At 40.5% G+C, this 24189-nt stretch overlaps 3 protein-coding genes across 4 annotated transcripts in view; 2 read left to right on the forward strand and 1 right to left on the reverse strand.

Annotated features, from left to right (window-relative positions):
- The window catches only part of LOC104932763 (disabled homolog 1), a 45238-nt gene extending 34548 nt beyond the window's left edge, over positions 1-10690 (forward strand). The window contains exons 8-15 of one of the 2 annotated variants that reach the window (XM_027285920.1): positions 642-707; positions 2322-2381; positions 4358-4405; positions 4659-4767; positions 5564-6211; positions 7940-8070; positions 8532-8638; positions 9025-10690. In XM_027285920.1, the coding sequence (XP_027141721.1) occupies positions 642-707; positions 2322-2381; positions 4358-4405; positions 4659-4767; positions 5564-6211; positions 7940-8070; positions 8532-8621 (1152 nt within the window). In that variant the 3' untranslated portion in view covers positions 8622-8638; positions 9025-10690. The remainder of the gene's footprint in view (positions 1-641; positions 708-2321; positions 2382-4357; positions 4406-4658; positions 4768-5563; positions 6212-7939; positions 8071-8531; positions 8639-9024) is intronic. The other variant, XM_027285922.1, reaches the window with a different exon arrangement.
- An 880-nt stretch (positions 10691-11570) lies between these two features.
- c8b (complement component 8, beta polypeptide) lies at positions 11571-19101 on the forward strand. Its single transcript, XM_010748067.3, has 12 exons — positions 11571-11976; positions 12272-12419; positions 14029-14176; positions 14967-15108; positions 15230-15362; positions 15744-15941; positions 16072-16312; positions 17428-17556; positions 17653-17816; positions 18271-18424; positions 18698-18769; positions 18896-19101. Exons 1-12 carry the CDS (start codon positions 11894-11896, stop codon positions 19063-19065), a joined length of 1782 nt encoding a protein of 593 aa, XP_010746369.2. The 5' UTR covers positions 11571-11893; the 3' UTR covers positions 19066-19101.
- Positions 19102-19164: 63 nt separating this feature from the next.
- c8a (complement component 8, alpha polypeptide) lies at positions 19165-24124 on the reverse strand. Its single transcript, XM_010748068.3, has 11 exons — positions 23909-24124; positions 23697-23805; positions 23088-23235; positions 22835-22982; positions 22488-22677; positions 22201-22383; positions 21411-21651; positions 21184-21315; positions 20852-21009; positions 20495-20720; positions 19165-19650 (listed from the first exon to the last, which is right to left on the reverse strand). The coding sequence occupies exons 1-11, from the start codon at positions 24016-24018 to the stop codon at positions 19499-19501; spliced, it is 1797 nt and encodes a 598-aa protein (XP_010746370.3). The 5' UTR covers positions 24019-24124; the 3' UTR covers positions 19165-19498.
- Between the last annotated feature and the right edge of the window lie 65 nt (positions 24125-24189).

The raw sequence follows: 24189 nt of genomic DNA on the forward strand, positions 1-24189 counted from the left end.
GTAGGTAGACAAACTTTGTTACAATTGAGTCATGCTTGCTCCCATTTTTGGGCTTAATGCTAAGCTAAGCTAACCAGCTGCTGGCTCCAGCTACATATTTACCAAACACATATGAGAAAGGTATCAATCTTCTCGTCTTACTCTCATCAAGAAAGTAACATTTACCAATATGTGAAACTATTCCTTTAATTTGAGATCCACAAAGGCATTTTTTTAAAGTCAACCTTAAGAGAACATACAGACCGATTTAAGGACTTCACTCATGGATCTCAAGCGAATATTCTGACCTCCAGGTCTATCTTCTCTCAAAGAGATGGAGCATCATCAAGACCTACACATTGCCTTGAACTACTGCCTGACCTATTATACTTGTGCTCTTTCCTCTTCCCACCTCACTCTTTTTTCTTTCTCTCTTCATCTCCCCACTCCTCTTTCCCATGCTCCATTTTTTACACCCCTCATATTCTTGATTCCATTTCACTCCCAACTTGACGCCATCCTTGTTCCCCCATGCTTTCATTTATTCTCATCATGTATCGCTCCCTCATATCTCTCTATTTTATATGCCAACCTTTCTCTTTGTCTTCCCATTTCATTATTCTCTGCACCTCTACGCCTTGCCCACTACTTCTGTTCTATAGTACATAGTGTTTGAGGCTGGACACGAACCCCTCCGTGGCCCACAGTCAGAGGAGAGCGTTTATCAGGTACAAAGACAAGCATTGCCCCCTTTTTTTTCTCCCTCTTCATATCCTGTGATAGATGATAATAGTAACAGTACTAACAACATGACTTTGTAGCAGCTTGTAAAAGTCACAAAGTGCAGATTGTTTTTGTAAAAAAGGATTTTCTGGGGATTCAGAAGTAGATCAAGCTATGGTTTCTGTTTCTTTAATGTAGCTGAAGATGAAAAGCCAACGAAGAAAGAACCAACTGAAGCTGTTCATGTTAAAGTTATAATCCGTAAGATTTTAGATCTGGTTGATTCGGCAAAACCTGTGGTTAGGATAGAGTTTGTTTTTACACCGGAACACCTGAAAAATGCAAGCGAAACTGGTGTATCTGTTTACAGTACAACCAAACAAACACCTTTTGACATGTCACCTTTTGTGGATGCATTTTTGATTAACCAACAACCATAGTCAGTACAACTGTGGTGACAAAAATTGACTCCCATGTCCTTTCACAATAAAAGTCACGTTTTGCCAGTTGAATGTTTCAGTGTGAAGCAGCAGCAGTAGGATGTTCCGTATCCTATTACCTCTGATATCATTTAAAGAGAGAGAACACTAAACAGTGAGGCTGATATAAATATATCATTATATCGAATTACACTGGATTACATTCATGCATCGTTTCCTGTGGCTCCCTCGTGCATGCAATTTTAATCCAGCATGGGAATGGCAGACTCTGCCACCACCGATGAAAACCAATATTTAGTGAGGTAATTGCATTAATACACTGAATGGCTATTGTGGGAAAATGAAGACCATTTGATTTCATGAAATCTTAAGGATTATAACTTTAAAGATGCTAAAAATTAAAAACATTTATGTTTAAAATGATGCCTCATAGAGCGTCTAAAACAACTACAGAACAGTCAAGGTCAGTTGTTTAGGAGTATCAGACTCTTTTATATATCGAACACTTTGACCTTTTGGCTTTAGACCATTTGAAGGACCAACTATGACTCCGGGGACCTGTAGTATGGTTTAATCCTATCCCCCTCCCTCCCTTCCTCTCCCTGTCCTCCTCCTCTTTTTGCCTCTCTGTATCTTGCGTTCCTCTGAAGATGAAAGATTCAGAGAGAGATTAATCACTTGCCATGCCATTTGATCTCAGAATGAAACAAGATCAATAGACTTGGGGAAAACGTAACGGAAAGTTAACCAGTCGAGGGAGCAAGAGGAGAGAAACGTAGCAAGGTTAAGAGCAACATATAGTTTGAATAAATGTAAGGGAAGTATACAAAAGAGGCCAAAGCTGAGGCATTTTTGTATTGTCACATAAACCAGTTGAGACATACTGTTACAGAATAATAATAGGCTTTCTTAATACTTACATAACGAACAAGCACTGTCCTCAATCATTGTTTGGAATCAATAGTGATTTAAGTAGAATTGATTCAACAAAATAGCTATAGAATTTACATAATCCTAATGCTCTAAAATATAGAAATGACAATCAAATCGAATTGATGTAGAGAAAGGTTTTCTTTTTCCGTAGACATGTTTCAGTTCTTGTTTCTTAATAACCCAGCCTAAACATAAAAAGGTGTTGCTCTGTTACTTACATTTGAATCGACCTCCAATCCAATGCAGGTCCCAACCAGTCAGCAGAAGGAAGGGATCTATGATGTCCCAAAACGCCATTTCATGACTGTAGGTGTTTTTATTTTTTATTATTTGTTTCTTTATTCTTCTACTTGCAAACCTCTCTTTAAGATCCTCTTGAAGGAAGTGCCTTAAGCCCCCTTTGACAGTGTCTGTTTGTAATATGCTGCACTGTATACAGCCGACTGGCTCTAAAAATGTATTTCCCCAGCCAACAACGAGTCACACAGGAGTCTGTGTGCATCCGCTTTCTGTGAGGATGACAAAACTAAGCTACATTGGTCATGCCTAGCCTGCTTGAAGTGATAAGACTAATTGATTGGTCAACTAAAGTCAAACATGTCAGCAATTTCACAGGACATTAGAGAGGCAGGCTTCGTATCCAAAATCTAATCCTGAGCAAAATCTGACGCATGTCGGGGCCAGATGGGCGAGACAAAATCAGTTTGATCAGAGTCTGTTTGCCGGTCCCGTCTGACTGGTACATTGGACTGACTAGATAAATAAAGGGGTTGCTGTTCTGTCTTCCTCAAAGGATGACAACGAGAGGTTTGTAGGTGGGGTGGGTGTTGGGTTGAGCTGCATGCAGTGTAGTCACGGCTACATACGATCAAGGCCACCAAACACTCATAAAAAGCTGTACATTTATGAATAGCAATATATATTTTCTGCAGTGAATTGATTTGATTGGAAAACAGCACAAAAAAAAGCATTTGTTTATTCCCCTCCCCACCCCTCTTTCATCAAACTGAAAATTTCATCTCATCCTGGTAGGTTTTATGAGTTCTTCACCACCATGCAGTGACCACACTATTACATCTCTCAAATCGCTTATAAAAACATTCATTCAAGCCTATTTCGTCCAACATTCGCCCAGAGAGAATTTCCACGCAACTTTTGAAAACAGCCCTAGCAAAGTGCTTCTCTGCTCTTCACTGTTTGTGTGCTTGTTGCTCAGCATATCAAACAGATAAACTGTCCCGGTCCCCTCGCTATCTCACCCAAACAGCCCATGCCAGTATAAGTAGCAGCGCTTCCATATCTCTAAGTGTTACTGCTTGTCTGTTCATTCAGTTGGAGCTTTTTGAGAGCCTCGAGCTCCCCTGATGTGTGTCAGTGCCTGCAGGGAGAGACCTTTGTGTACAAATGTTTACCTTTTTTCCAAATTCTGACTCATTCTGTGCCCCCTCAATGGTCCCCAAAGTGCCGTGCACACTGTGCAATCCGCTATGTCCCGGCTTATTCAAGGAGGACATAAACACCCTCTCAGCAGCAACACTAATTGCTGTGATTCCTCCCTTTTCTTTCTTTTCTTTAAATGTTTGTGTGTGTTTGTTCGTGTAGTATCTGTTTATTTCTAGCATGAAAATCCTGTGTGCTCTGTGTGTTTTTGTGCTTTTTACGGTGACTCATTGTCTGCTTGTGCATGGCCCCAAAGACATTTCATGCAACTTAGCCATTCCATAGTCTCTTCCATAGGCGCGTCCCCTCTCCTTTAAGTACTCGAGTGGAAGATAGAGGGGACTAGTGCAGGGGTCACGTCTGCCTATAGGTTGAGGTGGCCTCATTGTCTCGGTTGGGTGGTTTCAGGAGCTTCTCCTTTCATTCATTTGATGAAATAAACACACTCTGTGTATGTGTCTGCTCACAGAGTAGAATCAGCATGATAAAGCGGCCCAGGCTCTCACAGGGGCCCCTCTTGATTGGCAGACATAAGAATATCTAATCAGAGTCTGTTTTATAGGACTGAATAGCCTTTTACCCACTCAATTATAGCAAGCCATGAAAGATTCATTTTAGATCCATTTTCTGATAATGAAACGAGGGGATAGTTGTTTCTTGCCATCCACAGCACAAACTGCCTTTGTGAATAGATTTCACTCCCCACACCTAACCCACCCATGCAACCACCATACCCTATCTGGAGATGAATTCAAGGTTTCATGACTGTGCAAATCTCATTGTCGTGATGTATCACTGGACTTTGTCTCTCTCTCTCTCTCATCTGTTGGTTCGACTTGCAGAATATCAACCACTTTGATCTTTTCGGCGACATGTCCACTCCTCCCTCGGTGAGTGCTACTGCCACACCAATCCAAACCCTGATTAACTTTGTCTAATTATAATAAGTATATAGAAATGCGGAGAAATTATGATATATTTTATCTGTCATGTTGGGTCAATTCATTTGGACAGTCTGCGTTTCTAGACTATCAGTAGTAACAGTAGTGGAGATAAATGTGGAGTGCAGTGACTTTTAGGTGACTTTGATAGTGGTGACATCTGTGTGTGTGTGTGTGTGTGCATGTGTGCTTTGCCTCCCAGATGCCCCCATCACCTGCCAACACACTGGACCCTAGCAGGAGCAGTCGCCAGCAGCAACACAATCCTGCTGAGATGTACGCCCCCTTCAGCCCCACCTCAGTGCCGTCAGGTAGCTAGATCTATTCCACAATACAAAACATAAAAGATAGTGCTGGTGAGGATGTGTTTCTTTGATGTGTTTTGTGAAAAAGCCATGTCAATATTTGGCAGGATATATCTCAGTTTTTATAAAGACCACATATTGAGCAGCAGTGTATGCTGCAACGCCATGGAGATAGTGTAAAGTGATGTTTTTTTAAAGAACCCTACTAGTGGTTTTGCATATTTTAGCAAAACTACTGACATCATGGGTTTTTTTTTCCAAGAGCATTCAAAAAGATTCAAACATCAGTCAGGCTACTTAAGAGCAATCTTTTTACTGCAAGGAGCAACTTAGTTCACATTATTCTTTTGACAATGTTCCTCTCAAATCTCGGATGTGAAGCACATATAAGTCAGTAATATAAACTGACAAAGAGAGTACAGTTACAACATTTTGGGGGGCAAGTAAAGCATTTTTGCACCCTTTTGATTGAGCTTTGTTTTATGGTTATCAAATCTGATGTGCACATCTTCATGTAATAGATGGGCTTGACCTGGGTGCCATATCTGGATTAAATCAGGTGAAATCCATACATGGACCTTCTTACTGCATGTTTGGAAGACAGGCAATCAATAAAAACTCGTGTGTTGTGCTTTGTAAACTGCAATATTAACAAAGGAACATGCTGTAATTTTAAAAATTGATGCGCTGAATTTATCATCACAGGCGACAAAATGTATTCTGTGCTCATAATAATAATACTCTCCTTAATATCTTTTAAATGTTTCTTTTTTTCTCCCTCCTCCTCCTGTTTCTACTTCAGGTTATATGACCATGGGTCCGGTGCAGGCAGCCCAGTGGGCACAGCAGCCATTTCCTGCCCAGGCTCAGACTCTGGCCTTCCCCGTGCAGGGGCCGCTCCAGGTGGCTCAGGTCCTCCCCAGTGGTCAGCCGGTCATCTGGAGCCAGGCCAACATTTTCCCTGCGACTCAACAGCAGTGGGCGGCCATGGCAGCCTACATGCCGGCCCAGACAGTGGGCGTTGGGGGGCACGCCATACCAGCTGCCATGCTCCAAGGCCTGGTGCCCATTACTACCATGTGCCCCCAAGCTTGTGACCTATCAGCACCCTCTTCCGCCATCACCAGCCCCCAGCACACGGCCGACCCCACCTTGTTGCAGAGGCAGCTGAGCCTGGGGAAAGAAGGCCTTGGCATGGACTCAGATGCAGGCGAGGGCCCCTCTACATCAGGAGTCGGAGCAGCAGGTGTTGGACCTGGTGTTGTGTCAGCAACAGTGAGCAGGTGTGGGACCCCAGGCCTCATGAGTGTACCAGACACATTGGCCTGCAGTCAGCTGCTGCCACCTTCAGCTGGGGTGACCCAGGAAGAGGAAGGGAGCTGTAGTGACCTTGATCTCTCTAGGATGACCTTAAGCCCAGGTACATCCACATCACCGTCTACTGAATCTCGTAAGTGTTTTTTATTATCTTCCTACATCATGCATGCATCTTAAGAAACCGTTATCTGAATCAGTTTTTTTTTGTTTGTTTTTAATATCATACCTCAGTTGAACTATTTTTTATTAATATCGTCCACCACTTTGGTCCAAATTATTTTAACATCTATTAGATTAAATGCCATAAAATGTTGTATAGCCATTCATGGTCCCAGAGGATAATCATAACAATGTTGGTTCATCCTCTGATGTTTCATTCAGTTCTGTATGTCATGAAACACATTTGTGGTTTTGAATCAAACATCTCCACAACTATTGGGTGGAATGCTGCAAAATGAAATTCAAACATTCGTGTTCCCCTCAGGATGAACTATAAAAACTTTCACTGTTGTATGCCGCTAGCATGGCTTTAGACTGTAATTCTGCAGCACTGTGTCTCAAAAAAGAAAAAAGAGAAACAGTTTGTGTGTGACCAAAAACTCAATTGACCTTTGCCAAGACAAAGCGTCAACTCAATTTTTTTATATACTGTAACCCAATATCACAAATCGCCTCAAGGCTTTACAGTCTGTAGAGCCTCTATCCTTGGACCCTCGATTCAGATAAGGAAAAAGCTCTTTAACACGAGAAAATAGATGGAACCTCCTGAAGAGCAACAGAGCAGGGATCCCTCTCTGAAGATGGACAGACATGCAATAGATGGGGTGTGTACATAATAGAGCAGAATGGACAATCATGATAACAAAATTATAGACATATTGCAGACATGAATGTATAATATGGATCCAAACAGATAGGACCGGAGCCACACAACATCCTTTTCCACCCTGGATAACTGGATATATGGATAATCTTATAGGAGAAAAGAAACAAACAGCATTCACACTAAGGAGGTAGAGAGACAGCAGGAGAGGCTGAATCTCTTGGTGAATGAAGCTCCACAGAGAGAACGGTCCACTGTATAGGCAAGAGTGAGAGTGAAATAAGAGGACAAGGAGGAAACTAAAGAGAAACTAGAGAGAGATTGAGAGGCTCATAGTAGTGGTTTTCTTTTGGGAAAAAAAACAAACAGAAGGATAGAGAAATGCAGTAATTTTTGGAGAATTCACAGAAACACAGCTGTGGGTACTAGGTTTAATAGATTTGTTGAGACCAACCCTGGACGGATAGCAGTAACAGCTACAAGCCTGAAGTATTCAAAGAATAGGCAACTTAACTGAAAGTTAAGGAGAAAAGGAGAGTTCTAAGTTTGGATATAAAGGCTTCAACGGTATTATACTGTCAGCAGAGAGGTTATTGCAGAGGAAGGCTGCATGATAGGAGAAGACCTGCAGTCTGCTGGCTTCTTTTTAACTCTGAGAACAGACAGGAGCCCTGTATTCTCAGAGCAGAGAGCAGGGGGTGGAATATAAAGTCTGAGGAGATTAGACAGGTATGGGAGGGCGTTAGAACATTGTGCTTTATTTGATAGTATTCGGAAGACAGAATGTCGGATATAATTGAAAAGAAAGTTGAGGAGATGACATGCTATAAAGGTCATGCTCTAGATTTGAATCCAATACTCCTCAGTATAGATTATGCAATGTTATGAGGCTTGTTGCTAAAATATATTTGTAGAGTACATTACATAAAACAGTGAACACTTCACATTTTGAAGGGTGCAAAATAAAGTTTTAAATGTCCTTTTACTGTTTTTTCATTCATGGATTTACTGAATGTTTCTTAATCCCTCTTTTCGTAGCATCCACTCCAGCTCCACAGCAGAGCTCGTCCTCAGATTGCCCCCCTTCCCAGGCCAGTGACCCCCCCACAGATCACTCCCCTGTAGACCCTGAGGGCATCTCCAGCAACACGAGGGAGGAGGAACAATCGGTGAGCTCTGTCCCCCCCTGGGTCACATCCCAATCAATAAGATACATGGATTTGATTTAACAACTGACTGGCATGATGCTTTAATCTATTATCGTCATATGGATGATCTGTTCTCATGTAAATCACATGTAATCACACACGGTGTCATTAGTACTGCCAAGTGAGATAGATTTTTACTGATTTTTATAGAAAAATGTCAAGTCAATTAAAAGCAAAAGGTCATAGATGATTTAAGAGTCTTGATTAGATCATATATAATAAGGTAAAATTATGTTTCATGGTAATCACAGTTGTCGTCATCCTAAATGTTTGCCTGATGTTTTTCTGGGTAATGTCAAGAAAAAGATGCACTTTTTGCAGCTCCTCACATACTGGAGAATAGTTGATTTTGCCTGCAAGATATAAATTTTACAGCGTCCTCTCTCTCTCTCTCTCTCTCTCTCTCTCTCTCTCTCTCTCAGGGCTCTGTTGTTGCAAGGTCGATCTCTCCTGTGCCCAGTGAAGCTCCTGATCCTCCGCAGGATCAGACTTGTCCACAGGAAGACAGCTAGAGAACAACAGACACTGAGTGGGTATCTTATGGTCCCCTCCTTTTTCATTTGCCCTTGTTACCTATCACCCTTCTTCACATTGTGGCATTTCATGTATTTTCTCTTCTGTTCTTTTCATCTCCAATACCTTCTACGACGACTCCCCCTCTGTCATTTTTCCATAACCCTGCTCTGTGTTTCTTTATTGGCTTCATATTTTCATTTGTGCGTCTCCCTTTCCCTTGCGGATGAGTGGTTTGTCTGCCAATTGGAGAAAAGCCTTGGTTTACTTCAATGTTTCTGTTCATTATGCTCCTCTGCATCGCCCAAACGCAAGAAGAAAAGCACAATGTTGTCACCTAGTGGTCAGAGTTGCAACCGCACAATTACAGCTTTATGATATGCTCTATTGCTTGTCTTTTAGGGGATGGAAGCTCTCAAGGCCAAAACTGAAGCTCATGAAATAGACAAACAGAGAGATGATTGACTGTGATCAGCAGCATCTCTCACAGCTGGATTACACAAACTGTTTTTTCAACCTTGAAAGGATATTTTGGCAGTTCTGTAAAAAGCTGGCTGTCCTAGGATCTGCTTTCCTCCAGATGCCACATACTGTACTGTACTCCTCAGCATGACAACCAGACTTTGGCTCTATCATCCAATCAAATAACCTTTCAACCAGGAAGTGACCTTTAATCCTGACAGTACCCTCCTGTAACGGATTCATGAGTTTATATCTGTGAGGATGCGTTACACGGCCGTGGTGACACTGATGATGCAAATTTATTTTTTGGAACCTTTCATGAGGAGCAGCATCCTACTGTACGTGGTTGACCTTGAAGTTTGTCAACTGCCACCAGCAAAGACTGTACACAGCAGATGGATTTGCCAAATGTTCTCATAGTGTTGCACCACCGATTTGCATGAACAGACTCAATGTGGATTCAGCGGACTCAGCTGTGAGCAAAACTGTTGTCTGCAGCTTCCTTTAAGATCTGAAACAAATCGAAAACATATGATTTCTTTTTCTCATTTTATAAGCTGTGAATTCTGTGTTGATGACACCGAGTCATTAGAGATATCGAAATGACTTAGAGGCATCAATGACGAAATCAAAATTTGCCAAACATCTATTTTGTAAATAAGAATCTTCCCAATCCCCCACACCTGAGCCTCTGTGCCATAAGATAGCTCTCTGCCTCTTTGGATGCCAACTACCTGTGTTTCTCTCTAACAATGCCCTACCAGCACCTCCATTTTTTTGACGTCTGGATGTTTGTTTCGCTTTTGCTGCCATTTATCTTTGATTTCAGGAAATGTCTTTGTTTCTGTTTGGTTGGTGAGATATGAACTGTGAATTTGTGTTACATGGTCACTCAAAGTAAAGCCTGCTGTACCTGTCTCACTCATCTTGAGCTCGACAGAAGAAAGAATTGAACGGGTCTACAAACAGGAAAAATAGCGACAAAAATCAGACAACTTAAAGATTACAGACTTCTTTTTTTTTTTTCAATAAATAGGAGGCAGATTTTCCTGCATCTCGTTGTTTTTAGATATTCTACATTTCCAGCTGAGGTCGCATAGTTTACAACGTAGAATCATATCTCTGTTTGGTCTCTTGAATAAATAAGCAGAACAAACCTGTACTGATGAGACCCAGCTTAACAACCACAAGCTCAGAGACAGTAGAGTGCATTTCTATGCCTTATCAGGTTTATTTTTGTTGTCCAGTCACTGTTCTTCTTGTCAGGTCATTTGTATACAGTCAACAGGTCATTGTTGTAAGAAAGCACTTGGGCATATTGTAGGTCTGCTCCACTGAATCGAAATGGTCAAAAAGAAAGGCAACGTTATATAATATGAACAATAGAGATATCACTATTAACTGCTAGACTTACAATAACAAATGGTAACTGTACCCCTGCTCGTGTAAGAAAAATGAGAAATAGTCCAAAATATTTTGTAAATTTTATTTATGGAATTAAGAATTGTCATGAAAAAGAGATAAAAAAAGGACTTTTGTACGTCTATGACTTCCCCATACACTGTACCCATGCCACTGTTCAGTCACAAATAAAATATCATGTGATTCCCACGTTTCTGCTGCTGCTTTTCTTCTCTTTCTTTAACCTCGTCTTTCTAATGATCTCCTGTAAAGAGCACTAACTAAAGAGCAGCCAACAGAGGTTGCTCTCCTCACACAAATACATGAGAAATCCTCTATGCAGTCTGTTCTTGTCATGTGGCTACATATGTGACATGATAGTTCAATCATCACTTGTTCATGTTGAATAGATTACTTAATCACACGAGAAGTAGAACAGATACAGAAAAAAACATCCCTGTTATTAATTTAAAACTATATTTTACATCAGTATTTAAGCAGTGTTTTTTAGGTGTCTTATTTCAGTGTTTCCCAACCTATGTTTTTCACCCTCCTCCAAAGGCTAACAAAGTAAATCTGGGGGTCATGAGATGATTAATGATTAGTGCAGTTCTGTTACATGTACTCACTTTTTTTCTCTAATCTTTGTTTATCTTGTGAAATCTTGGGAAATTTGACCTCTTCGAGCCTCAACAGTTATTTGGATGAAATCATCTGAGAGGTTTAGAGGGGAAATCACTTAAAGTGGAAATGCTAACAACTCCTAAACATCTGCTTTTTATAAAAGTTCCCAAGCTCAAACTGAGCTGAGAACTACTGGTTTAGCAATGATTTGTGTTTTATAAGTTTATTAAGTAACTCCAGCTGTCGGCTAAAAGCAGATGAGTAAAAATTTTCCTCTCAATTGTAGTAGGAATACAAACATGATATCAAGTGAAAATATTAATGTCTGAAGCAAGTCATGGGGTTGTGTCATTCTGTAAAATCCAAACTCAGTGAAGGTAAACAAGGTATAAAGGTCATAAGCAGACAGACATGACTCAAATGATTTGAACACAGGCGTTTGTAACAGGAATTTACCACCGTTGTGTATTATCTAAAGCATGTTTTCAGGTTATATATAATAAAGTTTATGGTAACTGAAAAGACATCCACATCTCCTGGTTGCCTCTTTAAATTCCCTGCAGATTTTATTATCAACCTGAGGTCTGTTTCATGCCTGTGTTAAATACACACTGACACAACACCTTTGTGGCTCTGAGGCTGAGGCAGTATTGAGCATTCAGTTACATGCTTGACTCTACTGGCAGGGTGAGTTTTTACCCAGGCCAGTATTGATCAGTGAGTGTTTACATAGAAAGCTGAACAGTGTCGCCTGCTCGATCACAGTCAGTCATAACACACAACCATGGTCTCTGTGGAGTTACGGATGCGTGCATGGAGTTTGCAGTGCTGTCTACTCCATGTTACTTTGAGCTTGGTGCTGCTAAGGTAGAAGTTTTGTTTAATAATAGATTGTTGTTTTTAATTTTCTGGTTACGTTTAATTTCCATTGAGGTTAACCAATGTAACTGGCTTGCTCTCAAAGACCTGCTTAATCCTAATAATGCTCTGTTTTCAAAATGTTTCTAATGTGAGAATAAATGTAATTAATTTCACTTTAAACTCTGCTAAATCAGCTGTCTTTAAGGTGCAGTAGTAGTCTGTAGTTCTGTAGTTCCAATGATATAAATTTCTGTTAATGTCCATTCACTTTGCTTTGCTCATGTTCATTTACATGTCACAGTGAAAGTGGCATCACGACAGCAAGCAATGAAGAGCCCAGTGTTCGTGAAGCTCGGTCAGTGGGCAATCAGGTGGTAGTTCAACCAGTGGACTGTGCTTTATCAGACTGGACTGCGTGGTCACGCTGTGATATATGTCAGAAAAAAAAGGTAAGTATGATGATAGTGGGCCAGTACGGTGAGCATTACAGCCACAATACATGGCATCTTACATTTGCTGTCTGATACCTGTCAGTCTTTTTGAAGAAATAAAATCACCCATAGCTGGTATTGTTGTGCTTCTGTTTAACATGTTTAAATTGTGCAGTGCAGTCAGAGGCACATAAGGCACACACTGTCTATTCATAGCAAACTGTGTTACAGTTAAATATGGCAGAATGGGTTTAGCCCTGCCCTTAACACATACATGAACATTAAATCTAAAAATATCACAAAAGGACAAGGTTAGGGTGGTTGAAGGAATCAGCCTGTAGACCTACACATGACACCAAAAGTCATGTCTGATATCATCTCATCTGATGTTAGCAGCTTCTTGTGTTTCTCACCTTTATTTAGAAATGCATTATATGTATTTTAGTGTTGAATGCATTTAATAAAAACCCCACCTAATGAAACATGTTTGAAACTATGCTTTCTTGCTATAAGAGAGCTATGATAGGTATAGTAAGTATGAAGGTACAACCAGCAGCCAGCTAACTTATCTGAGCACAAAGACTGGAAACAAAGGGAATCAATTAGCCTACAAAGGTAACTAAATAGATCAACCAGCACCTTATTAAAGCTCATGAATGACCATAATGTATTTTGTTTGTTTCATCCATACAAAGGGGGAAAAACGAAACACTGTTTATTTTTTTCAAGTAACATGGAGTCACCGCTGGTTACAGCTGGTTCTGACTATAAAAGTAGGTGGTGGGTGGTTTACCTTTGGCCTGAGCTAAACTACCCATTTCCACCATTTTTGTGCTAAGCTAAGTTAGCCAACTACTGACTGACTGTGGCTTTATTGAACAAGAGTATTATCAATCTTCTCATCTAACGCTCAACTAGTGTGTAGGCTCTAACGAGCAGTTGGTTATTGCAGCCACCATGCCTCAACGCCCTCTCTTTCCTAGCATGAAGGAGAAACTATGGTGGCTGCGTAACATGCAAAAAACTTGAAAGGCCCTACGTAGAGCCAGTGTTTAGTTTGTCCATTCTGGGCTTCTGTTGAAACATGGCAGACTCTGTGGAGGAGGACCCACAGTGTCTGTAGGCTCATTCTAAGGTAACAAAAACATAACAATTCTTTCAATGCTTCCATTCAATAAATAAAATGTGCAAAAACAATTTTTACGGTCTGCAAAAGGCTAAATATTTTACCATTATGTTAAACTAATCACTAGCCAAAATGAGAAATAAACCAGTTGCAGGGTTATTATAAATGAATAAATGAAATAAAATAAATAATTACTTCAGTGCTAGGATTGAGACAGTCAACATTTTGACCCTTGTGGGCTGTTTTTTCTGTGAGGTAAAGAGTTCCACTGCTGGCAAGAGTCTCAGCTGATGTACTTCAGTGCTCTATCTCATCCACTTTACAAGGAGGGGGATTAATAACCTTGACATGACAAAGTGAAAACAGCCCGCTAATGGGATTACGGCTGTTATAGCTCCCTGGGGCAGTTTCTGAGCTCCTCCACCACCTTTATTGCGTAGTGGGAAGCCTTCCCCTGTATTTCTTTGACCGTTTATGTGTTTGTCTCCCTCAACCATCCAGTATCGCTATGCTAAACTGGAGCAGCCATCTCAGTTTGGAGGACAGCCGTGCAATTTTTATGGCAGGGAGGAGGTGGCCTGTCCTGTTTCAGCCCGCTACACCTGTAACAATGTTCCCTTGTGTGAGGGATTCGCCTGCACCCACACAGGTATCTCCTACACCCATGCCATTTGTGGAAAATCATATACTGTAGCATTATTAAATCTTATATTATAAAACCACAGAGAGGTAACACTGGGTGATTGGATGTTTAAATATTCAAGTCCCAAGAAGAAGAAGAAGAAGAACATTAATATTCTGTGTTAGACGTTAGTGAGTGATGACTTCATGGATTTTTAAAGCTTTGCCTTAAAGGAATCGTTTGACATTTTGGGAAATGTGCTTATTCACTTTTGTTGCAGAGAGTGACATCAGAAGATAAATACCATTATCAGTACACTAAATATGAACCGACAGCCAATTAGCATAGCTTAGCATAAAGAACTGAAACAGAGGGAAACAACTAACCTGGTTCTAAGGTAAAACAAATTAATTTACCAACACATTTAAAGGTCAATGAAATCGTACAGCAATGACAGCAACTGCTCTGAAACCCATTCATTTCAATGCACACCACCGGGTTGCTTGCTTCAACCAAGTTGAACTTCGACCATGTAGTATGAGTACACTAAAAATCGCATTGTGTCTGAAAGGGCCTTTAAGCTTTTGATAGAGCTTGGCTAGCTGTTTGCCACTGTCTTCAGTCTTTATGCTAAGCTAAGCTAATCAGCTGCTTGCTGTAGCTTCACATTTAGTGTACAAACGTGGTTTCAATCCTCTCATTTAACTTTCAGCAAGACAGCAATTAAGCATTTTTCCAAAATGCTATACTAATAATTGTATGTTGTTTTGGAAATGAACCAATAGTAAACGCCACCCACGTCTTTCCTCCCCTTCAGGTCGCTGTATTCCCAGAACTCTGCAGTGTAGTGGAGAGGATGACTGTGGGGACTTGTCTGATGAAGTCGGCTGTAAGAAGGTTTCCAAGCCCTGCAGGGAGGAGGTTGAAGAGTACTGGGGAATCGAAAACCTTGCCAAAGGGTGAGTTATATTCCCATTAGACTGCAATGTGAGTGCCACATATTTTCGAGAAATTGGACATGTAAACATGTTGCTATCCTCAAGTCAATCTGTTCGACTTAAATACTTTAATATCTTTCAGAATCAACATCTTGAACAGTAAACTGGAGGGAGTGGTGCTTGATAACAGATACTACGCTGGCAGCTGCTTGCCGCACTACATCCAGGATGTCAGATTCAGGAAGCCTTACAACTTGCAACAGTACACTCTACAGGTTATTAATGGTTAATAAATCACTTGTAATTTTTTTACAACTAGCAATATTTAAGCTGCCAAATTGTGGAAAATCCCGTTGACTAATTGGATTATATTTCCACTTACATTCCTTGAAGGGTTCTTCATTATTACTAGATAAAAAGGAGCTAACAACCCGGTATACAATTTGGTCTTGTTAACTGTTACTACTGTATAAAGCATTAGAAGAGGATTTATTAACATCAGCTTATTAGAACGTGGTACCATGTTTTTCTTTGTGTGTGTTGCTGTGTGTTGTTTATCTTATTTCTTCTTGATTTTCATCATTAAATTGATTGTTTAATGAATATGGTGCTTCTCCCACACTAAAAAGTACCTTTTGCTTTCCATGTATTTACAGACAAGAGGCTCGTATGATTTCACCCTGAAATCTTTTGAGTCATACTCTGAATACATGGAGCACACCATGAAGGAACGTTCCACCAAAACCAAAGTTTCCATTGGCTTTGCTATTCCAGGCATATTTGAATTTGGCTTCAACTTGAGTAAAGACAAATATACCAAGTCAGTTAAGAAGCTTCGAAGTGCTTCTGGCACGGTGAGATATCGATTATGTTCTTTTCTCCTGACCACCGCAGTGATGGTCCTAAATAAACAAAATAAAGCAAAACAAGTTCTCTATATATCCACCATATCCAACACCTGTCTCCCGCTGATTCTCTCCTCAGACTAAGAGTTTTGTGAGGGCCAAAGCAGAACTGGAGTTGGCCCAATACATGTTGAAGTCAGATGGTTTGATGCTTCACCCTGAGTTCCTGCAGCGCCTACGCTCCTTGCCACAGTCCTATGTTTATGGTGAATACAGGCAAATCTACAGAGATTATGGCACCCACTATATCACAGAGGCTGCCCTCGGCGGAGACTTTGAGCACACTATCATCCTGAACAAGGAGCGCCTCGAGAAGTCAGGTAATAGATGTTAGAAGGGGGATGTAATAGACAACATGGTGGGGTTCCTCCTCAGTCACATCAAGTTTGGTTTAAAAAATAGTTGATTGAATGAATAGTTAATTTCATAAAGTTGTTGATATTTTTATTCATTCAAATATGTCTGGGTGGTTTATAGGGATGGGCGATATGGACTAAAAAATGTATCCCAATAATTTGTAGTATTTATCATGGTAACGATAAAAATTACGATAAATAAACACCAATTCAGCCTAAACTTTTTGACCATAAATCTATCACCAAACAATAATAAAGGAGCTGGTGGTGTGTTACTGTGGGAGTTTCTATACCTGCTATATGTAACCGCTGTGAAACAATCAGGAAATAACTTTTTATTTCTCTGATTGATAACAGCTTTATCGAGGCCAGCGCTCGCTCTCTGTTATTGTTGTCTCTCTCTCTCTCTCTCTCTCTCTCTCTCTCTCTCTCTCTCTCTCGCTCGCTGTCTAATCATCGGACACAAATCAAATTAAACTTCGTCTTGTCATTATTTTGCGGCGTAAATTGCAAGTTGGACACAGATTTAGAAGCTGGTACATGAAATAAACAAAGTGAGAACACACACAGGTAGATTATCAGAGTTTAGTCCATGAATCCACCTGGATAGTCTCTGCTTCACGGACATTTCAGGCTGTCTCTGGAGGTTCGAACGAGTGTCTGATTGGCGGCTGGAGCGTGAGGAAAGAGCTCCTCGCTGTGAGGAAAGAGCTCCTCGCTGTGAGGAAAGAGCTCCTCGCTATGAGGAAAGAGCTCCTTGCTGACCGGCGTATCTGCTCTGCCTTCCGCCATGTTTGTCAATATGGCGCACACATACATACGTCATCAATTGGAATTTATCGTTTTTTTCGTGGAATGACATTTTCTTACCGTGCGGAATGTTTATGACGATATATTGTAAACGATGATATATCGCACATCCCTAGTGGTTAATAACACTTTCTTCTCAGAGCACATATTTATTCTTACTTTACGTGTTTGCATTTACTATACACACACAAATGCATAAAGATAATTATCTTGATCAGTTACTGGAGTTTGACAATAGCTCTGACATTGAGTGTGATCAACTGTTCTAGACTATTCTTTGGAAGACTACAAGCGCTGTATACAGTTAGGCCTTAAGGTTGGTGTCAACATAAAGGGTGTCTACGTGTCGGTGGCGGGTCAGGGTGGCTCCTGTGATGGCCTGCTGAATGAGATGGGAGGTAAGGTTCCATGTTTTATCAGACATCCTGCAGAATGTCCTCTGATCAGCCTCTTTACAATAGATGCTAAAACTATGTCTATCTCTTTCTCCCCAGCGGACACAAAGCATGGCAGCATGGTAGAAGACTTTGTTGTTGTTGTGAGGGGTGGAAATAGTGAATCCATTAGTGCTTTGCTGTCTAGAAAGCTTCCCACCCCGCAGCTGATGGGGTTGTGGGGTGAAGGCGTACGTTTTAACCCTGACTTCATTCGCAGAACAGTAAGTCATTCATTTAATCATGAGTTTTGCTTACTTTTTCTCATTTACCTTGTCTTTCTCTCTCTTTTTTAAACATTTGTAACCCCTTATCCACATGTTTCTTGTCTCCCATAATCTCTTGTGATATAAGCACAATTAACACCCCTTTTTGTTCTTACTTTATTTTCACCCTCTCAATGTGCAGCCATAATAAAACCGTCTACAGGGAATTTGACCTGTCTATTTGATGCAAAAACATTTACAAAAGAGTTGGTCAATGGTGGTAACAGGGCTGGCCAAATTACAAAGAGGCAAAGTGCAGCTAGGCTAATCAATAGTTGTAAAATAAATAGCAATAGCAACTGTGCCAAATGTGAATAGGATTTCCAGTCAGCTGAATCTAAAGAAACTCAATTCAAGAGAATGTGAACAGTAAAAAGATCCTTGTTTAATAGCAACATTTCTTTCTCATTAGACTCGGCCGCTGTATGAACTGGTGACGTCCAGAGACTTCTCCCAAGATGCCACCCTGAAAAGAAACCTGAAGAAAGCCCTGTCAGAGTACCTGGCAGAGGCTAGTCCATGTCGATGTGCTCCTTGCCACAATAACGGAGTGGCTGTTTTGAGAGGTATTTCAGAGGATATTGTTTGGTGTTTATGTCAAAGTTTAAGATTCCACATCAATTAGTTACTGATTAGAAATTTTACTTTAGTTAAGTTTAGTTTGACTTAGAGGAACAATAAGTGATTTTTATCCCCCTTAAAGGATGACTAACAAAACCAGTAAAACCAACATTTTTAGAGTTTTTGTTCCCAAAAACAAAACAATAGTACATAAAGTGACTCTGATGATGATTACAGTGATGGTAATGAGGTTGGTTATAATTAATCTCTCTTAACAGGCACCAGGTGTGACTGTGTGTGTCCTGTCGGCTATAGCGGAGCGGGCTGTGAAATCACTACTCGGAGAAAAGGTTAGCATTCAAGATCCACAATACAAAACATTGCAAACAGCATGAACTTATGTTTCTTTCTTTGCTCTAAACCTACTGATATATTGACATGATGATATGACATATGATACAACCCCTTCCTGACAGATATAGCCATTGATGGCAGCTGGAGCTGCTGGGGCGCGTGGTCATCCTGCAGTGGAAGAACAATGACGAGGAGTCGACAATGTAACAACCCAGCGCCCAGCAATGGAGGAATGGCATGCAGCGGACTGCAGCAAGAGTCTACTGAATGTTCTGCCAAAAGTCAGCTGTGACATAACGATTTATAAAAAACTATTGTGAATATAGAAGTGAAGTCTGTGGTGTGTTTGTCTTTTTATTTGGATAAATAATGACTGACATATAGTATGGAATAACGTCAATGAATATTTTATTAACAATGTTAAATCATGTGTAGCATCATAGCATGTATGTCTGACCTGAAATCATCAGCATCTCAAATGGACAGACTGTGCTTGAAGTTCAGACACAAAAACATTAACACACACAGCCACATCTGCACAGCATACACTTATTCTTACTTTGAAATACAGTATGTCATACAGAGTGTCCTGATAAGTAACATAGATTTTATTTAATGTTTTAGACATTAACAAAACTGTTGTGAACAAGCAGTTTTACTCACTGAAAAAGACTATTCTGAATTATTCTGAATTAGCAATAATCTGAGTCTGAAGAAGATGTAAATTAACAGCGGTGAGTCTGTGAGGAGGAGCCCAGGCAGGGTGCTCCGCCCCCGTCAGGTGCTGGATTATTACAGGTTCTTGTCCGAGTCTTCCTCCCTGATGTACAGGATGACCAGGCCCCCCAGCACGACCAAGACCCATCTGTCTTGGCATCTGTGGAGTAAAATTAAGACAATTTTAAGATGGTGTTAATAGAAGGATGTAGAATTTTAAAAAAGCATACGTCTTCATGCTGCCATTACTACATTATATTCTTTGATATTTCACAAGAGGTTTACATTTGTATTCAGGCAGTCAAATGGCAAAAAAGTCGGAACAGATCCAGGTTAAAGGAATTACCAAACACGTCAGTTAATTATTACACTGAAAATATTAATGATAATGACTATGTGTTTAACAGCTAATACCAGCGCCGGTTCTGGCCACATTTGCGCCCTGGGCGAACCCATGTTTGCACAAACATGGGAAGCAGGAGGAAACAACTAGCTAGCCTCAATATAACAAATACATGATAGTTTTTTTTGTTTAATTTGTACAAAAATCACAGTGTAAAAACAATAAACAGTTTTTTTTATGTGCTGATCTTGGGCATTGTGACTTTCTGGTGTCTGAAGGCTGGTTGCCTGGCAACTTCACACTCAATACTCATTGCACCCAGCGACGAAGCTTGTTGATTTAACACTTTTGGTGGATTAAACAAACAAGGCATAAAATCTTAATTACTAATCTTTAGGGGCGCTGGTAATCTTATGATAAAGACAGGCCCAATCTTTCCTCCCGCTTTGAGTCTTTACGCTAAGCTAAGCTAAGCTAAGCTAAGCTAAGCTAAGCTAAGCTAATTATCTCCTGTTCTTAGCTTCAAATTCCCAACATATATAAGATAACTCCCAGCAAGAAAGAGAAAAAGCATATACTCCTAAATGTCAAACTATTCATATTCAAGAAATTATTTAAATGTATTTACTGCAATCACCACTACTAAAGACAAATGTCTTACCTCTTCTAAGAGTCTCTTCACAGGCATCTCCATGGTAGGATAATTTACAGATGCATTTACAGGAGTTTCCCGTCAGGACTGGGATCCCGTTGTGTCTGCAGGGTCTGCAGCGACAGGTGTTGAACTGCTGCAGATACTCATCCCAGGCCCTCTGCATGTTGGCCAATCGAGCACCTACATGGTCAGCAGCTGTGCTGAGTCGCACAAGCTCATAAATTGGCATGATCTGGGTCAGAGGGCAAGGAAGGACAAAGACAAGAAGAGAAGGTGACCACATCAGCAAAGGCACAAATTCAGTGTGAGGTTGTAACTTGGACCTCGTTTTGTTTTTCTTCTGTTTAAGAACCAGTAAATTACCTCATATTCGATGAGTACTGGGTTGTATTTGAGGGACGCTCCCCAGTTTCTGTAGGTCTCAGGGTTCCTAATAGCCAACAGGCCACTGCTGCTGTATGTGACCCCTCCTTTCACCAGAGTAACAACATCCTCAATCAAAGCTGAATGGGTGCCTTTGCCTACATTAAAAAAAACACATTTGTAATACAAGCTGATAACACAATGCTGCAACAAATCATCTTATTGTCAACTGATTGGAAATTAGACACACTGTAATCACAAATAAATCAAAACTGATTAGGGATTAGACTTAAGGTTGGGTTAGCCACAGCAACAGAATTCTGATGTCTCACCTTGATCAAAGCTTCCTTCTTTCTCGCATGGATTCACACCCACTTTGAGATCTACTGACGCAACGTTGTCGAGGGGAAAGGTTAGACCAACAGCGGCACCAATGCACTTCTCAACTTGTTTAGCTTCAAGCTCTGTGAGAGTCAGGGAAGAGAATTAAACAACGATTACTTCACATTACATATCCTATTGTATGATACTGACTAACGAACTGGAAAGTCCACAGTACTTGATTCTGACATAGATGTTTTGTTGATAACTACAACATATTCGAGGGTTCCTCCCATTGTCCCCTCTGTGACATAGTGGGTGCCAAATGTTTTGAAGAAGTGTGAGTACATCCCAAAGTTGTACTGCTCAGGGAGCTCCATGAGTGAAAGGTAGAAATCTTCATGAAGCATCAAGTTATTACTTCTCATCTTGAAGTGGGCCGTTTGAACTTTGGACCAAAGCCTAACGAACCCTAAATCCTGGGGACAGAAACACAGTTCTTATAGAGTGAAGGGATTTTTCAGAGATAGAAATGTTACAATAATAATTTTAAAAAAGAAAATCTGAAAAATGTAACCAAATAATGTTATGTAATAATAATTTTATACCAAATAATGTTCTTTCTTTTGGCCACAGACACTCTTTAGGTAAGAGTGTGATGAGAAAGTTTGGAGATCGTTAGCTTAGCTTAGCTTTGCATAAAGACTGAAAAGAGGGGGCGACAGCTAGCCTTGTTTTTGTCCAAATGTAACAAAATCCGCCTCACTTATAAACACATTCAAGTTTTTTAATGTGTACAAAAAGTAGCTTATGTTACATTTAGAGCCAGGCTAGCTGTTTCCTGTTTCAAGTTTTTATGTTAAGCTAAGCTAACTGGCTGCTAGTGCTTCAATGGACAGACAAAGTGGCATCAATATTTTCACTGACTGTGGCAAAATCTCATTCTATAATCATGCATTTAATGCGTTAAATAAAATTGCACTTGCTACCACGTGAAACATGTTCACCTGTGGGTCAAGAGATCATACCTGGTTGTTATACTTCGTTATGTTGCTCAAAAACTCCGATTTCTTACTTCCACTCATTCCCGCTGCATAAACATAGACCCCAACTGTGATGCCAGCATTGACAGAACTCATTTCTTTCCTCGCTTCCAGCATGCTCGTCATATCTTCATAGTATTCCTGAGAGCCATGTGACGTAGCCTCGGCCTGTAACAGGTTAACCTTTAAATGTTAAACCTTCAAAATGTCTTAGTTCAAGCAGCCCATTTGTTAAGTGACAGAAAATGTAATGAATCACAACATTACAATACCACAAAATGGTAGGTATGGTAGTTGTAAGGTTTCCTATAGTTCTTGTATTCTTCAGTGTAGTGCAGGTTCTCACAGAATGAGTCATAGGCGAATTTCCTCCAGTCACCATTATAGACATATTCACACATTCCTCCATAGTACTTTGGGTCAACTACATGATCCACAAATTCTCCAGTCAAGATGTTGTAGCTGGGCAAAGTGGAATAATTCAGATTAGTTATTAAGTATGAACATAGAATATGTCTTTGCATTGCCTTTAAAACCTTTCAAGTGATAATGTGACATAAATCAAGCGGAAAAAGGTGAATAATAGCAGTAACAGCAATCGGAGCTATGCAGTATTTACCCCTGAGTGCCACGATCAGCACCAGGGATTGGCAGCAGGGTGGAACACTTGTCTTCTCTCTGGTTAACGCTTTCACAGTTGTCTTCATCAGAAAAATCATCACAGTCTGGCTCTCCATTACAGCGAAGGGACTGGCTGATGCATCGCCCTGGACAGACAGAGTGACAGTCTCACTCACATAGATTTACATGCACTGTAGATCGCACCTACAGACTGAGAATGTGTCGCCTGAGTGGTCGTTGATGAGACTTGCCAGTTTCTACACAGGTGAAGCCGTCTCCACAGTAATCTGGCACCATGCACTGTGTGGTTGCTGTCGGACATGCCAGATTCTCCCACAGCATTTCAAGGCACTCTGTGCCACCAAACTGTGAGGGCCTCTCCAAGTTTCGGAAACGGAACTGAGCCAGAGAATAAATAAAAAATAGCACTTAAAATGCAGACACACTCATATCATCACTGAGATATAAAAATACAGAAAAACTAGGCCACTGCATTGCATTTTGTTTATAGTGGTGAAGTTAAAATCATATAAATTCACCCAATTCCATATAAGTAGCTACGTAACATTTGATATGCATTTCACTAAGCTTAAAATGTCACTACATTATAAAACCAAAGCCCACTTTTATTGACCTTATTGGAGCAGGACTGCTGAGTCCGTATAATCATTGTTCCCTTTGGACCTATTGATCATCTCATCTATAATGAACTGCTCTGAGCTACCTCGCAAAAAAGCTGCCCAGTGGTTTTGGAGATATTGGAGAAACCCATAATAAAAACTGAAATCACAAGTTTCATTCAACATCTTTAAGTGAGCGGTTTATTGCAATTTATAGAGAAAAAAAACAAACACAATTACCTGTTTGTCTGTGCACGAGGTACAAGGAGTCCAAGATGACCAACTCCCCAGAATACAGTTGACGGGTGTAGGTCTGTTTACAGCTCTGGCCCTCCTCATCCCAGCCCAACTGCCACCCAAAGAACAACCATTATCATCTGAAATCTTCTTCTCTATATTAAATCACTGCTATCAAGCGAATGTGAGATTTAGTAAAGCAAAGAATACTGCACCTGTTACCAGCAGTTGTCCATGGTCTCCTAGATGCATTCACAAGAAGGCCAGAACTGATAAACAGATACAGTGTGCATAAAGCCAGGGGTAAATTAATAAATATCTCCATACTGAAAATGAGTAGCTCGTCCTTAAAAATTAAAATGAAACATCACAAAACAGCTGTTGTAATCCTGTGGGGAGATCAGCCCCTGCAGTCTTGACCAACCACAGTGAATGATTAATCAAGAGTAAACACATGCTCTTACCACAGTCCGGAATTTTTGTTTTTAATGGTCTA

Source organism: Larimichthys crocea, chromosome XII (assembly GCF_000972845.2).
Source record: "Larimichthys crocea isolate SSNF chromosome XII, L_crocea_2.0, whole genome shotgun sequence".
NCBI lineage: Eukaryota > Metazoa > Chordata > Actinopteri > Sciaenidae > Larimichthys > Larimichthys crocea.

Coding starts and splice junctions, on each gene's coding strand:
- c8b (XM_010748067.3), top strand. CDS start 11,894: ATGGTCTCTGTGGAGTTACGGATGCGTGCATGGAGTTTGCAGTGCTGT. Junction 15,109..15,229: donor ATCGAAAACCTTGCCAAAGG/GTGAGTTATATT, acceptor AATATCTTTCAG/AATCAACATCTTGAACAGTA. Junction 18,770..18,895: donor AATCACTACTCGGAGAAAAG/GTTAGCATTCAA, acceptor CCTTCCTGACAG/ATATAGCCATTGATGGCAGC.
- c8a (XM_010748068.3), bottom strand. CDS start 24,018: ATGGAGATATTTATTAATTTACCCCTGGCTTTATGCACACTGTATCTG. Junction 22,384..22,487: donor ACCATACCTACCATTTTGTG/GTATTGTAATGT, acceptor AACCTGTTACAG/GCCGAGGCTACGTCACATGG. Junction 21,316..21,410: donor AACATCTATGTCAGAATCAA/GTACTGTGGACT, acceptor TGACTCTCACAG/AGCTTGAAGCTAAACAAGTT.